This window comes from Helobdella robusta (assembly GCF_000326865.2).
Source record: "Helobdella robusta unplaced genomic scaffold HELROscaffold_3, whole genome shotgun sequence".
Lineage (NCBI taxonomy): Eukaryota > Metazoa > Annelida > Clitellata > Rhynchobdellida > Glossiphoniidae > Helobdella > Helobdella robusta.
The window spans coordinates 1,197,932-1,209,837 of NW_008704501.1; the positions used below are offsets into that span (position 1 = coordinate 1,197,932).

Sequence of the window (11,906 nt, forward strand, 5' to 3'; positions counted from 1 at the left end):
ACTACTACTACTACTACTACTACTACTACTATTACTACTACTACTGCTGCTGCTAGTAGTAGTAGTAATAGTAACAACAACCAAAAGTTTTAGTATCATCGATATTATTATTATTATTATTATTTGTTATTATTGCTACTGCACAATGGTCGTTATATTTCGTACATTAAACAGCAGCAGAAGATGGCGGTTAATTTTTTTTATTTATTTATTACGTCTGTTTCGGTTTTTTTTTATCGGCAGACGATATTATGCTCTTTTTGTTGTGCATTCATCTTTCTAATAAAGAACAGATGAGTTGTGTTTTATTGTTTTATTTTTATATTCTTTGTTTATTTTTATATTCTTTGTTTTATTTTTATATTCTTTGATCCGTGTTTTGCTTTTGAAGTGTTCCATCTCCATCCGGTTCCGGTTCCGCGACGATATTCTGACCAGGAATGCTCAAAGTTAAATTGTTGAAATCAATTTTATTTAGTTTAGCTGGCGAATAAACGTGACAGCTTTAAATAATTTTACTTACACATTTTCAACAACAATTGCATATGGTGGTCATCTGTGTTACTTACATTGCAATAAATTAGCATTGTAGCTGTGATTGTTGCTATTGAAATTGGTTGGCGAGCAGCCCCTGCAGTGGCCTCAGCTCCATTACGTCATAATTATGTGTTGTTGTTTATTCGCAATCAACAGCATCACTTGGAACGTTTCGCAAGACGAACAACAATATTGCTGATGCTGATACAAAACAACAACACAGCAACAACAACACAGCAACAACAGCGTCCAACTCTTTTCAACACACAAGAGTCTATCAATGCAAGCATATAAACAACAACTTCTTCTGTCGACAGCATTCAACTTTCCATACGAACAAACTTCAATAGAAGGCCAGATGGGGTTTGCACAGTGTTTATCATCATCATCATAACCATCACTCGAACGATGAAACGCAATGACGTAACGCCAACAATTTCGCAAAGATACAAGAAATAAAAGGAGTATTGGGGAAAGCTACAACAGTTAGAGAAAGAAAAAAACATCGTAAGAATAACATAGAAAGAATAACTAAGAAAGAATAACATAGAAAGAATAACATAGAAAAAAGAATAAAATAATGGCGGTAATCATTTGGACACGGACGAAACACGCACAACTGTGAGTCGACCGCAATGCAAACGTAACGACAAGAAATCTTTTGTTTTCAGCAATGTCAACAGGATTCTTCAGGTCACAATGACGCCTCTGCACGTCGTAACAACAAAAACAACAACAGCCACAACGCAAATAACTACAACATCGTAAACAACAACAACAACAACAAGAAGGTAATCTACGTACAACTACAGCAACAACAACGACATTCAATCATCCAGCAGTACAAGAAGCATTAAAAATAACTAAAAAAATAATAAACCATCAACTCACACAATTAATTGATATCCTACTGATTTATAATCTTTTGGTCTCTCTAAAAAATCGTAAATAGAAGCCTGCAGTCTTCGAATCTTCATGTCCTTCCTGCGGCGGTTCAAGGACGCCATCTTGTTTTCGTAAGCGGACGTGAGAGAGGTGGAGCATCGTTCAGGGGGCAACAACATGGAGGGCAGTGGTGTTGATGATGATTTCAACAACTTCATGTGCAGTGATGACGATGATGAAGGTGGTAGCGGAGAAGATAATGACGTCATAGCTGTTTGGGAGCGTTGGTAGCGCGTTCTCAATGCTGTTGTTGTTGTTGATGTTGACGTTGTTGTTGTTTTTGTTGTTGTTGCCGCTGCTGTTGCTGAGGTTGTTGTTGAATTTGTTGACAATGTTGATGATGGTTCTTGCATTAACAATGTGTCCTGTTCGGCTGCCATGTCGGCTGTTGAAATGAGACTGTTGCGAGACAAACTTTTCAACTCATTTCAAGTCTAACTCTCATTTATGAGTCGTTTAGATGCTCAAACAACTGTTGCACTCCTATATAAAACAACAACACTCACAGAAGAACATGCAAAACAGTTCACCAGTTGTTTGCAACAAATATTAAGTCGTAGTATTCGCTCGTCAATGCAAAGATATTCATAGCAAGAGGAAAACGTTGAAGGCATAATTTTTTTCCGGAATGAGGAAACTGATGTAGGAGGTGATGTTTTTGTTCTTTATGGAATGTTCTACAGCCATTCTGGAGAAAATCATTTGTTTGTTGGTGTCTGTTGGTATTTGTCGTTGCTTGTTTGTCGTTGTAGGCTGTTGTTGTTGTTTATTTGTTTGTTGTTGTTTCTTGCCGAGTGTCAGTTGCTGTTGATCTTTGTTGTTGTGTTTTATTTGTTTATTGTTGTTGTTTGTTTTAAACAAGATTAACTATTTGATTCCTTAGTCGCATATTTATTTGTTTTTCTTTTATTCACTGTTTTTGTGGACAATTGGTTACTGTTGTCGTTGTTTTAGAATTTAGTGAACTGGTTGTGGTTGATGTTGTTGTAACGTTGTTGTTAGCGTCGCTGCTAGTGATGTTGTTGCTGACGTTTTGTTGTTGTGATTACTTAATTTTGTTGATTATTTCGAACTTCTCTTCCATCAGTTTCTGCCAATAAATTTTTGAAGATGTGCCTGATGTTTTGTTTCCTAGTCCGTGTGCTTGTATATTTGTCTGAGTATGTGTGCGCGTTTGTTTGCTTGCATGTGTGTGTGTTTATATTTGTTTTTTTGCTAGTTCGTTTGTTTTTATGTTTGAGTGTGTGTGCTTGTTAGTTTGTTATATCGTGTGTTTTTGTGTCCTTGAATAACCCATGTTTGTTTGTTTGTTTTTCTGTCTGTCTGTTTGTTTGTTGGCTTGCATGTTTATGATGCGTTTGTATTTGTATTGCGCACTTGGTTGTTTGTATCCATTGTATTTTGTGTTTATTTGTTGTTGTTGATGATGATGATGATGATGATGATGATGATGATGATGACATGATGATGATGGTGGTGGTGGTGGTGATGATGATGATGATGATGATGATCATGATGATGATGATCATGATGATCATGATGATCATGACGATGATCAATTTTTAATCTTTATGATGTAATGCAGTAATTCAACATTGAATGATCCAATTTCAATTCAAAATTATTTCGTGTTTTGGTTGCCAAAATTTAGTTTTAACGGTGGTAATATATTAATTAAATTAATTAATCCTTTATGTAACAATTGAGCGACGTGATTGCGTAACGTTCAAAGGCACCTTGTCATGCTGTTGCGGTCCCTGGGTTCGAATACGAAGAGATCCCCACAACCTATCATGTTCATAATAAATTAAATTATAAAATACATAACTATACAATGAATGTCTTTAATTCATCAGGATCGCGACATGAATGTTGTATGATGGTGGTGGTCCCGCTGTAGTTGTGCCAGCAGCTTAGTGGCAAGCAAATGAAGGCAAAACAGCATAAAAAAGCATTCATCAAAAAATAATAAAAAAGTTGAAGACATCATTTCGTCCCAGTGTTACAATTTAATCCACTGATCAGAATAGATCGATCAATCATCCAATTGATATCATTCATCCGGTTGATATCATTCAGTCAGTCTGTTGCAGGTCGAATATCATTGCAGGTACCAAGTCAACATCATCTTATTGCACTTTTTTGTCAACTGTGAATCAACGTTCATGCCGAATAATTTATGTGTTAATCATTCATATAACATTATATTCGTACAAATGCGTGCAGTAGAGCGTCGAAATGTGTTAATGCGTTTAACATTCGTCTGAGACGTCCACGCATATTTAATATGGAAGAGCGCGATGTGCGTTACGTGCGTAGTTGGTAGGCGAAGTGGACAATGTTCGTCCCGGCGATTGTTCGTCTGTTTGTACGTTAATCTACGTACGAATTCATTCATTCTATGTGTACGTATGCATTCCTTCCATGTGATGCTGATAAATGTACGTGAGTGTGTACGATGTATGTACGCGTATGTAGGCGTATGCACATGAATGTAGGCGAGTGTACAAAAAGAAGATGAATTATTGTCGTGTTTTACATGGAGTTGTTCTGTGCGTGTGCCTTCCATGCTATCGATGCGCAAATTCATCTGGACATTTTCAGCACGCTTTTTATTTTATGTCAGTATTCTTCTCTTTATATTATTCTTTCGTAATTTAAAGAAACATTTCCTTCTTTTTAAGCATTTATTTTTCAAAATATTTTATCTCTGGTATGAGCACAAACAATTTTTATATAAGTCTTTGTACATACATGTATATTAAGTAATCCAAATATATATATATATGTATTTATTTGTGAGTGTGTGTATGTGTGTGTGTGTGTTTGTGTGTGTGTGTGTGTGTGTGTGTGTGCTGTGTGTGCTGTGTAAATCTATATTGATTTAGCTGTGTTGGCTAAACGAAGAGTCAATAAATCCATCTATCCCATTATTCGCCCATCAATAGTTTTCTTTTTTTTAAGTTTTTGCCACCATCTATAGACGTTGTTTTCATTTCAATCTGTTCAATAGTAAGATTTGTATCATTATTTTCATCGTCATCGTCTTCATCATCGTCTTCATCATCGCCATCCTTCGTAACTTTGTGTGGCTATATCTCTTATGTTTCATTCTTATATCTTATTTCTTTCATTATATTGTTTCATAAATTAACTTTATTATCGTGTGCAAGAGCTTACTCAAGATCATTTCCATCTTTTCCATCTTTAACCTCTTTGTGTCTTATGTGGTGTCCAGATATTTATCTAGAATATTTTTCCAGATGCGTGTTAAATAATGTGTTGTATTATGCTTCGGAGGTTTTCAGGGTACTTACTCTACAATCATCACTATCATTTTCATCATCGTCATCATTATCATGATATAACATCATCGTCGTTATCATCATCATCCTCAACATCATATAACGCGATGAGGTTTAAACCGATGTAATGTGATTTGATGTATTGTGATTTGATGCAATGGGATATGATGTGATATGGTGTAACGTAATGCCATATGATGTATAGTGATCTTCTTCTTGATAAGAAAAACTTATGCTAAGAAAATGCTACAAAGTTGATTGAGCAGGATAAAATAAAATAAAAATAAAATAATACATTGATGACAGTGTGAAATAGCAAATTACTATTCAAACTTTTTCAATTATTTATATTCTTATTTTTCGAAGCGTAATAACGATATGATGAAATGAGCCAATCGTAATAAGTAATGAAATGAAATGTGAAACGAACCAAGCTGGCTGGTAGGCGCCATCCTTCACGATGCATGACTTTCCTGAGACATAATTCCTAGCTATAAAATTAACATATTCATGAGGACAGTTTCTCACAGTCATCCATCAAGATTTAGGTTGGATTAAAAATTAAAAACTTCAGGCTTGGTGGCCGCCAACTCAATTTATGAACTGCGCACGTTGTATAGTCTGTGAGTTAATCATTCATCGTGGGTCGTTTTCGTACAGATGCGTTATACTCAATATGTCTTGTTTTGTTCATCCATCGTCCTTCCCATACGTCTATCGTTATATCCATCCATCCATCTATCTATCCATCCATCCATCTATCTATCCATCCATCCATCTATCCATCCATCCATCTATCTATCTATCTATCCATCCATCCATCTATATATCCATCCATCTATCCATTCATTTTGACGTACAATTTGTTGTAGAGATAAAATTATATTCCCTGGTGGGTTGATAATCCTGAGCATAAATTATTTCTACGTACGTGTGTTTGTGTGCGTGCGTCTGTGTATCTGTGAATTTGTTTTGAGTGTTTGTGTATCTGTGTACGGTAGTATGTGTTTGTGTGTTCTTTTATGCGTGTGTGCGTGTGTCTTATGTGTTTGTCCTGTTTTTTTCGTGTGGGTTTTTCTTCCGATAAATGAATTTTACAGTACTAACTGAATAGTTGAAAACTTTCAAAACATATAATTATTTTAATGTAAATTTATAATCGTAGTTATTTCACAACGCCGTAATACTTCATACAGCTTTCAGTTATTTATTTTTGGGCTTTATAAATAATTTTTATTTTTGAAATATTTATGTGTGAAATCAAGTTATTTTATTTTTAACTATATCTTTTCATAAATCAAACTTTAATTCCATCAGAAAATAAATGTAAACACTAATATGCAAATGAATGTAATTAAATTAATACAATTAGAATGTTATTCCATAAATTTATTGGAACCTAATGACGACGCACAGCCTGTCGAAACTTTCAACAAAATAGACCGGGCAGTTCATGGGATTGGATTTGGATTCATCGAGATCCATCTTCTTATTCAAAACTTTCTTTATACATCGCCATCCAGGTTTTTCCCATTCTATGTAACAAATATATACGTGTGTGCTTGTGTATAAATATATATATATATATATATATATATATTTATTTATTTATATACTATATAATAATATAATATATATATAAACTTATATAATGCCTGCTTCTACGTCCTATATATTTATAATTGTTATACATATATATATACATATATATATATATATATATATATATATATATATATATATATATTATTTATTGATATTTGCGTATTTATATTTATTTATAATTGAATCGCTCAGCATCAACCAAGATATGGACGAACAAAAGATGTGTTTAGTTTTGAATAACATGCTGAATTTAAAAAAAAAACAGCAGAACACATGTTAGGATGGGAGTTGACATTTGGAGAGTGTAGGACTTTTTGTTGACACCCGAATAATTTAATTTGTTATTCCTCTGTCTCTTTTTTGTTTTTTTTTTAGTCAATGAAATGTTATTCCATACTTTAACGCATGTTACACATTCGGGATAAAAATTTAAATTTCATTCGAAGAATGAAACTTTTCAACTGTTTCATCTTTGTTTCATTCGAATAGAAGATGACCTTCAGCATTTATTTAAAATAAACCAGAAGCCTGTAAGACTTGTAAGTAACCGTACTAGAAGAAGAACAATATTAACCCTCTACCGCATACCGATGCCATTTGGCATCATTACTTTTATGCTTCCTTATAAACTTTACGATGCTGAAAGGCAGCAATATGCATATCTCTAGGATAATAGTTACCATAGAGATTCAAAATTTGGTAACTATTCAGATATCTATGTTTTTGATCTATTTTTAATTCTTTTGGAAATTTCCTATCAAAGTAAGCAATTTTCGAGTTTTTTAGATATTTTCTATAAATTCCGCAATTATATCTAAATAATAATAAATTTATGATCAGGTAATCGTTTTATTAGTTTTTATGATAAAATTTATTTCGTAGCGTTAGAATGAATGACTGTTGTGTTATTGACATCCAAATATGCGATGCCAAACGGCATCACCATGCTTTCTGCATAGCAATGCTTTCAGCGTCGCCATGCTTTCGACATCGCCATGTGTGACTGTTTGAGTTTTATAATATAGAAAATAATTATGTCATAGTAGTAATATTTTATATTATATATTTTTTTAATTTCAGTAAATGGCTACCATGAATGTAAAATCGTTTTACATAAGAGATATTCCTGTTAAGAGTGATGATAGTCAATTGTCATCAGACAGGACTATTCGGTAATCTCGGAAACGGCAAAGTGGTTTTTTCAGAAATATTTATTTATAGTCAACAGTTTAAAGAGACTCATAAGCTCCACCCACGGTGCAACTAATAAACTAAATACAGCCTGCATGTTCGTTGGTTAGCGAAAGTATAATGTAAACAGCCGAAATACTAAAAAAAGGAAAACCGTTTTTGAGTAATTATTTTAAAAATGTTATTGAATTTAAAAAAATAAATAAAATGTAAAACGCTTGACAATGCAATCTACCCTTAAACGATTTTGAATCAAAATATAACCTGAATTTTATGCTTTGTACCATATAATTAGAATAAATATAACGGCCTTCGCTCATTTTTGACGGTCGAACAAGGAGCTTACTTCCGGAGGAAAATTGGAGGGTGATTTTTTATCACCCAAGTCAAAAGTTACGATCGTATATTTACTAATTTCGGAATATTGCTTTTATTTAAAATTTCAAAATGTTTTAAAAGGTGATACTAGATGCTGTTTTGGGATAGATATTGCTGTATGATGGTTAAGTATCTTTTTGCATTTTAAATAAAAAAAATTTTTTGTGAACCACCAACAACACAACAACACTAAACGACGACTAATTAGTAATTAAATTACTAAACTCTAATAATTAAACTAAAACTAATCTCTACTGATTCTAATTACTAATTGAAATAAATAACAGATAACACTAACGAACATTAACAGATTAGACTACTAGAAACTACCAACCACTACACTAATACATACTACTACTACACTAACGACTAACAGCACTTGTTCCTAAGATCCTAAATTCTATTGCTTGATTGGTTTTAAAATTTTTATTTACAATGCTTAGGTCTGGGAATAAAAAATATACTAAATTAAATAAATATATTAAACAACTTACCAATCAATTTTATAAAATAAACAATTTTGTAATTTGTTCAATTCAAGCTTCAAACTCCCCAAGCTAACTTGCAATTTAATTAAAATTTATTAATTATGAGTGATTCAAACTAAATTTTTTTTTATTTAATTCCTCATTCTTAAATTGTAGTACATGTTGTTATTAATTTTATTAAAGATAATGTGTGATTCCAGTGATTCATCAATCCATGACTTGTTAGATCATGATCATTCAGTTTTAAAGAATCCCCATCACCATAACCAATGAGGTTTGTAAAAATTGTACTTTTAATTTATTATATTTTATGCACTTAGAATGTTGTGTTATTAATTATTATCATTAATTTATTAAATGTTGTGCATACCTATAGCAAGTAAATAAAATAATTAAGCATAGAAATAGCCACAATCAAATTAATTTATATAGGCATGAGTATAATTTGGATAATAATAATTAAAAATATCAGTATCATTGAAAATGGATAAAGTCATAAATAAAAAAATAAATCATAAATTGCTAAAAATAATAGTTCCAGTAAGATTTTGCCTTACACCTACATCTTTTTTTTCATTCTTATATTATAATAAATGTTATCAAATATATCAAGGATTGATTTCTCAATCCATGACTAGATTGAATGTCATGACCCTACAGTTCCAGAGGATCCCCATCACCATTAGTCAATAAGGTTTGTAGAAATCACCCCAGGCATACCATCAATGTTTTGTAGCCACCTTTTAATGTAGTGTTAATAAAATGACATTGAGAATAGTTATTTAAAACAATCTTATTAAAATTATTGAACAGGTACGACAAGATTACTTTCTTAATGTCCTAGTGTGAGGAAGATGTAAGCCATTTGTCCAAAGATAATCATATGCCTTATGCCCATACAAATGCAGTGTCAACGCGAATGATTTTTGATCAGAGTCATATGTTCTAATTTTTTTAAACTTTTCCAGAAATTTTTCTGTTAATTTATTTGTTACATTAAATACTTGATGTGTATTTCATATAAAAACTTGATTATGCCAATTTAGTTAACTTGTTAAGCATTAATATAAAATTGACTCTACTTGTAATGGTGATTGGTATGATGATGATGATCCCAGTCCTAAACAGGGTTTATTATTCACAATGTCATTATGCCCTTTCTAAATTTTAATAAAATACATGGAATGTTGGTGAATGCATTTTATATTTTTTGTATAGATAATGTTGCAATGTACAATGATGATGTGAATTGCTTCCTTGTGTAACTGATGACATATAAATATAACTAACTTGAAAACATGGGAATGCTTTCTTCAGCATTACCTTCCTTTCTCCATCATAACCCTTATAATCTTTATTACAGAAATGGTCACTGCATATTCTTGCATTTTTTGATGGAAGCCATTTGAAATCATTTATTTCCTGTCTGATGCACTTAATCCAATCGTTTTGCATTTTTACATTTTGAGGAAATCTGAAATTTTATAAACTGTTACAGAAACTTGTGCATTTCTTAAGTATTGCTTTTAATAATAAAATGGTAATCCATGGTAGCATTATAAATTATAATAGCTTATAAAATAAAATATATGTAATTGTAAAACAAAATAGTTCTATTCAACGAGTATAGGGATATTGTTACATTTATTTTAGTGTGAAGTTAATTTGAAAATAAACCTGTGAAAAGATGCATCAGAAATTTTCTCATTTCTATTTATTATTAATGCAATTTTTAATGCAACAGGTAGGCATGTTTGTGTATAGCTACGAAAATGAAAATTTACTTAAAAACTAAATTATTGTATCCGACACGAAAATTAGTACAGAAACAAAAACGAAAGAATAAATGACAATATAAAAATTTAAACATTGATTGAAAGAGTTTATTCTAATTATATGGTATGGGCAATTCGTTGCGAAATCATTGGAGGAAATGGTGTCAACAGTAGTTATTTTACTGCATGGTAGTTAATCAGCCGGTATAAAGGTTATATTCAATTCCTATCAAATAAATTTGACACAGGCAGAACTAAATAAAGAAATAGACATGTAGTTATAATACATTTATAATGTTGTATTTACACATTCAAATTGTACAATTGTGTTATGGTGTAGTCTCAAATTATTTTAAATTCTCTCAGAAAATTTTAAACGTTTTACTACACTATATATACTAGTTATTTTTATCAACAATTTAAAAATTTTATCAATAATTAAAATAAAATTTCAAATTGATTTCATTGCGATATCACTAATGATTTTTGTGACCTGACTGATTAAAAAGCATCAAAGAAAGTTAAAATAGGATGGAAAATTTGTTATATTGGAATATTCGTTTAAAAAGCGAGCAAAATTTTAATATAAAAGCGCTTATAAATCTATGCATATTGGCTCAGCTTGGCTTGGCTCGGCTTGGAATCGGATGTTAAGCAAGGTGTGGTCTTAAACTATTTTGAATTCTCCCCGAAAAATTGGAGCTGCGTGCGTACATATATGGTAATGGCTACTGTTGTTTTTTTATAATGAATTTATGCATATTGGCTCAGCTTGGCTTGGCTCGGCTTGGAATTGGATGTTAAGCAAGGTGTGGTCTCAAACAATTTTGAACTCTCCCCGAAAAATTTGAGCTGCGTGCTTACATATATAGCACTGAATACTGTTGCTTTTATAATGAATTTTATTATATATATATATAAAGTGACTGGAATCCATGTATGCAAATAATTAAATTATATTATATTAGATTGTGTTTATATGAAAAGCAATATAGCAGATTCAACCGCCAACCAGAAGTTTCGAAGGCGTTAGTTCGATGACTTCAATTTAGTACGATTAGCATTTTGGTTAAGACTGTATAATAGTGTAGTACATACATTAAATAAGTTTTTTATTGATGTGAATGATTGAAATGATAAAAATGTATGGTTGAAACGAGTATAAATAGGAGCTGAAAAAACGTTGAAATCAGATCAGGCATTTCTGCCTCGCTCGAATCGGAGTGCCTGATCTCATTTTTTTATATTTATATTTTTTTAATTTATTTATTTTTATTTAATTTTATTTTATATAGAGTTATATAGAGTTTGCATGTCTGTGGTTTGTGTGTTTGTATGTTGTATTTTTTTATATTTTAGGTGGGTTCTTTAGCGGTTGCTCATACATACATCATGTTTGTTTGTGTGGTAGTATTTTATGTTCTGTTTTACTCCTTTTTCTCTTTCTTCATGAGTCTTGAGTTAAGTTAATAAAGCATAGGTAGGTGAGGTAAAAATTAATTTATTATATAGGTAGGCTAGGGCATAAGGTAATTTAGTTACATAGGTAGGTTAGGGACTCCTATTCTTTTGCTCTACTTGGTGGTGTGATTTTTGTTTTGTGTTTTTTTTGTTTTGTTTCACATCATACATTCAGCAAGTACGCGGTGGTTCCTGGTTTTAGTGGGATTTTTATTGATTGA

General features: G+C 31.6%; 2 protein-coding genes across 2 annotated transcripts in view; both read right to left on the reverse strand.

Annotated features, from left to right (window-relative positions):
• The window catches only part of HELRODRAFT_66265 (hypothetical protein), a gene marked incomplete at both ends in the record, with an annotated part of 50,233 nt that extends 48,689 nt beyond the window's left edge, over positions 1-1,544 (reverse strand). Inside the window, one exon of the mRNA XM_009021043.1 lies at positions 1,429-1,544. Within this exon, the coding sequence (XP_009019291.1) occupies positions 1,429-1,544 (116 nt within the window). The remainder of the gene's footprint in view (positions 1-1,428) is intronic.
• Positions 1,545-7,004: 5,460 nt separating this feature from the next.
• HELRODRAFT_161075 (hypothetical protein) lies at positions 7,005-9,904 on the reverse strand (the record flags this gene model as incomplete). The annotated part of the gene is made up of 3 exons (XM_009021044.1): positions 7,005-7,206; positions 9,278-9,408; positions 9,740-9,904. The coding sequence occupies 3 exons, from the start codon at positions 9,902-9,904 to the stop codon at positions 7,005-7,007; spliced, it is 498 nt and encodes a 165-aa protein (XP_009019292.1).
• Between the last annotated feature and the right edge of the window lie 2,002 nt (positions 9,905-11,906).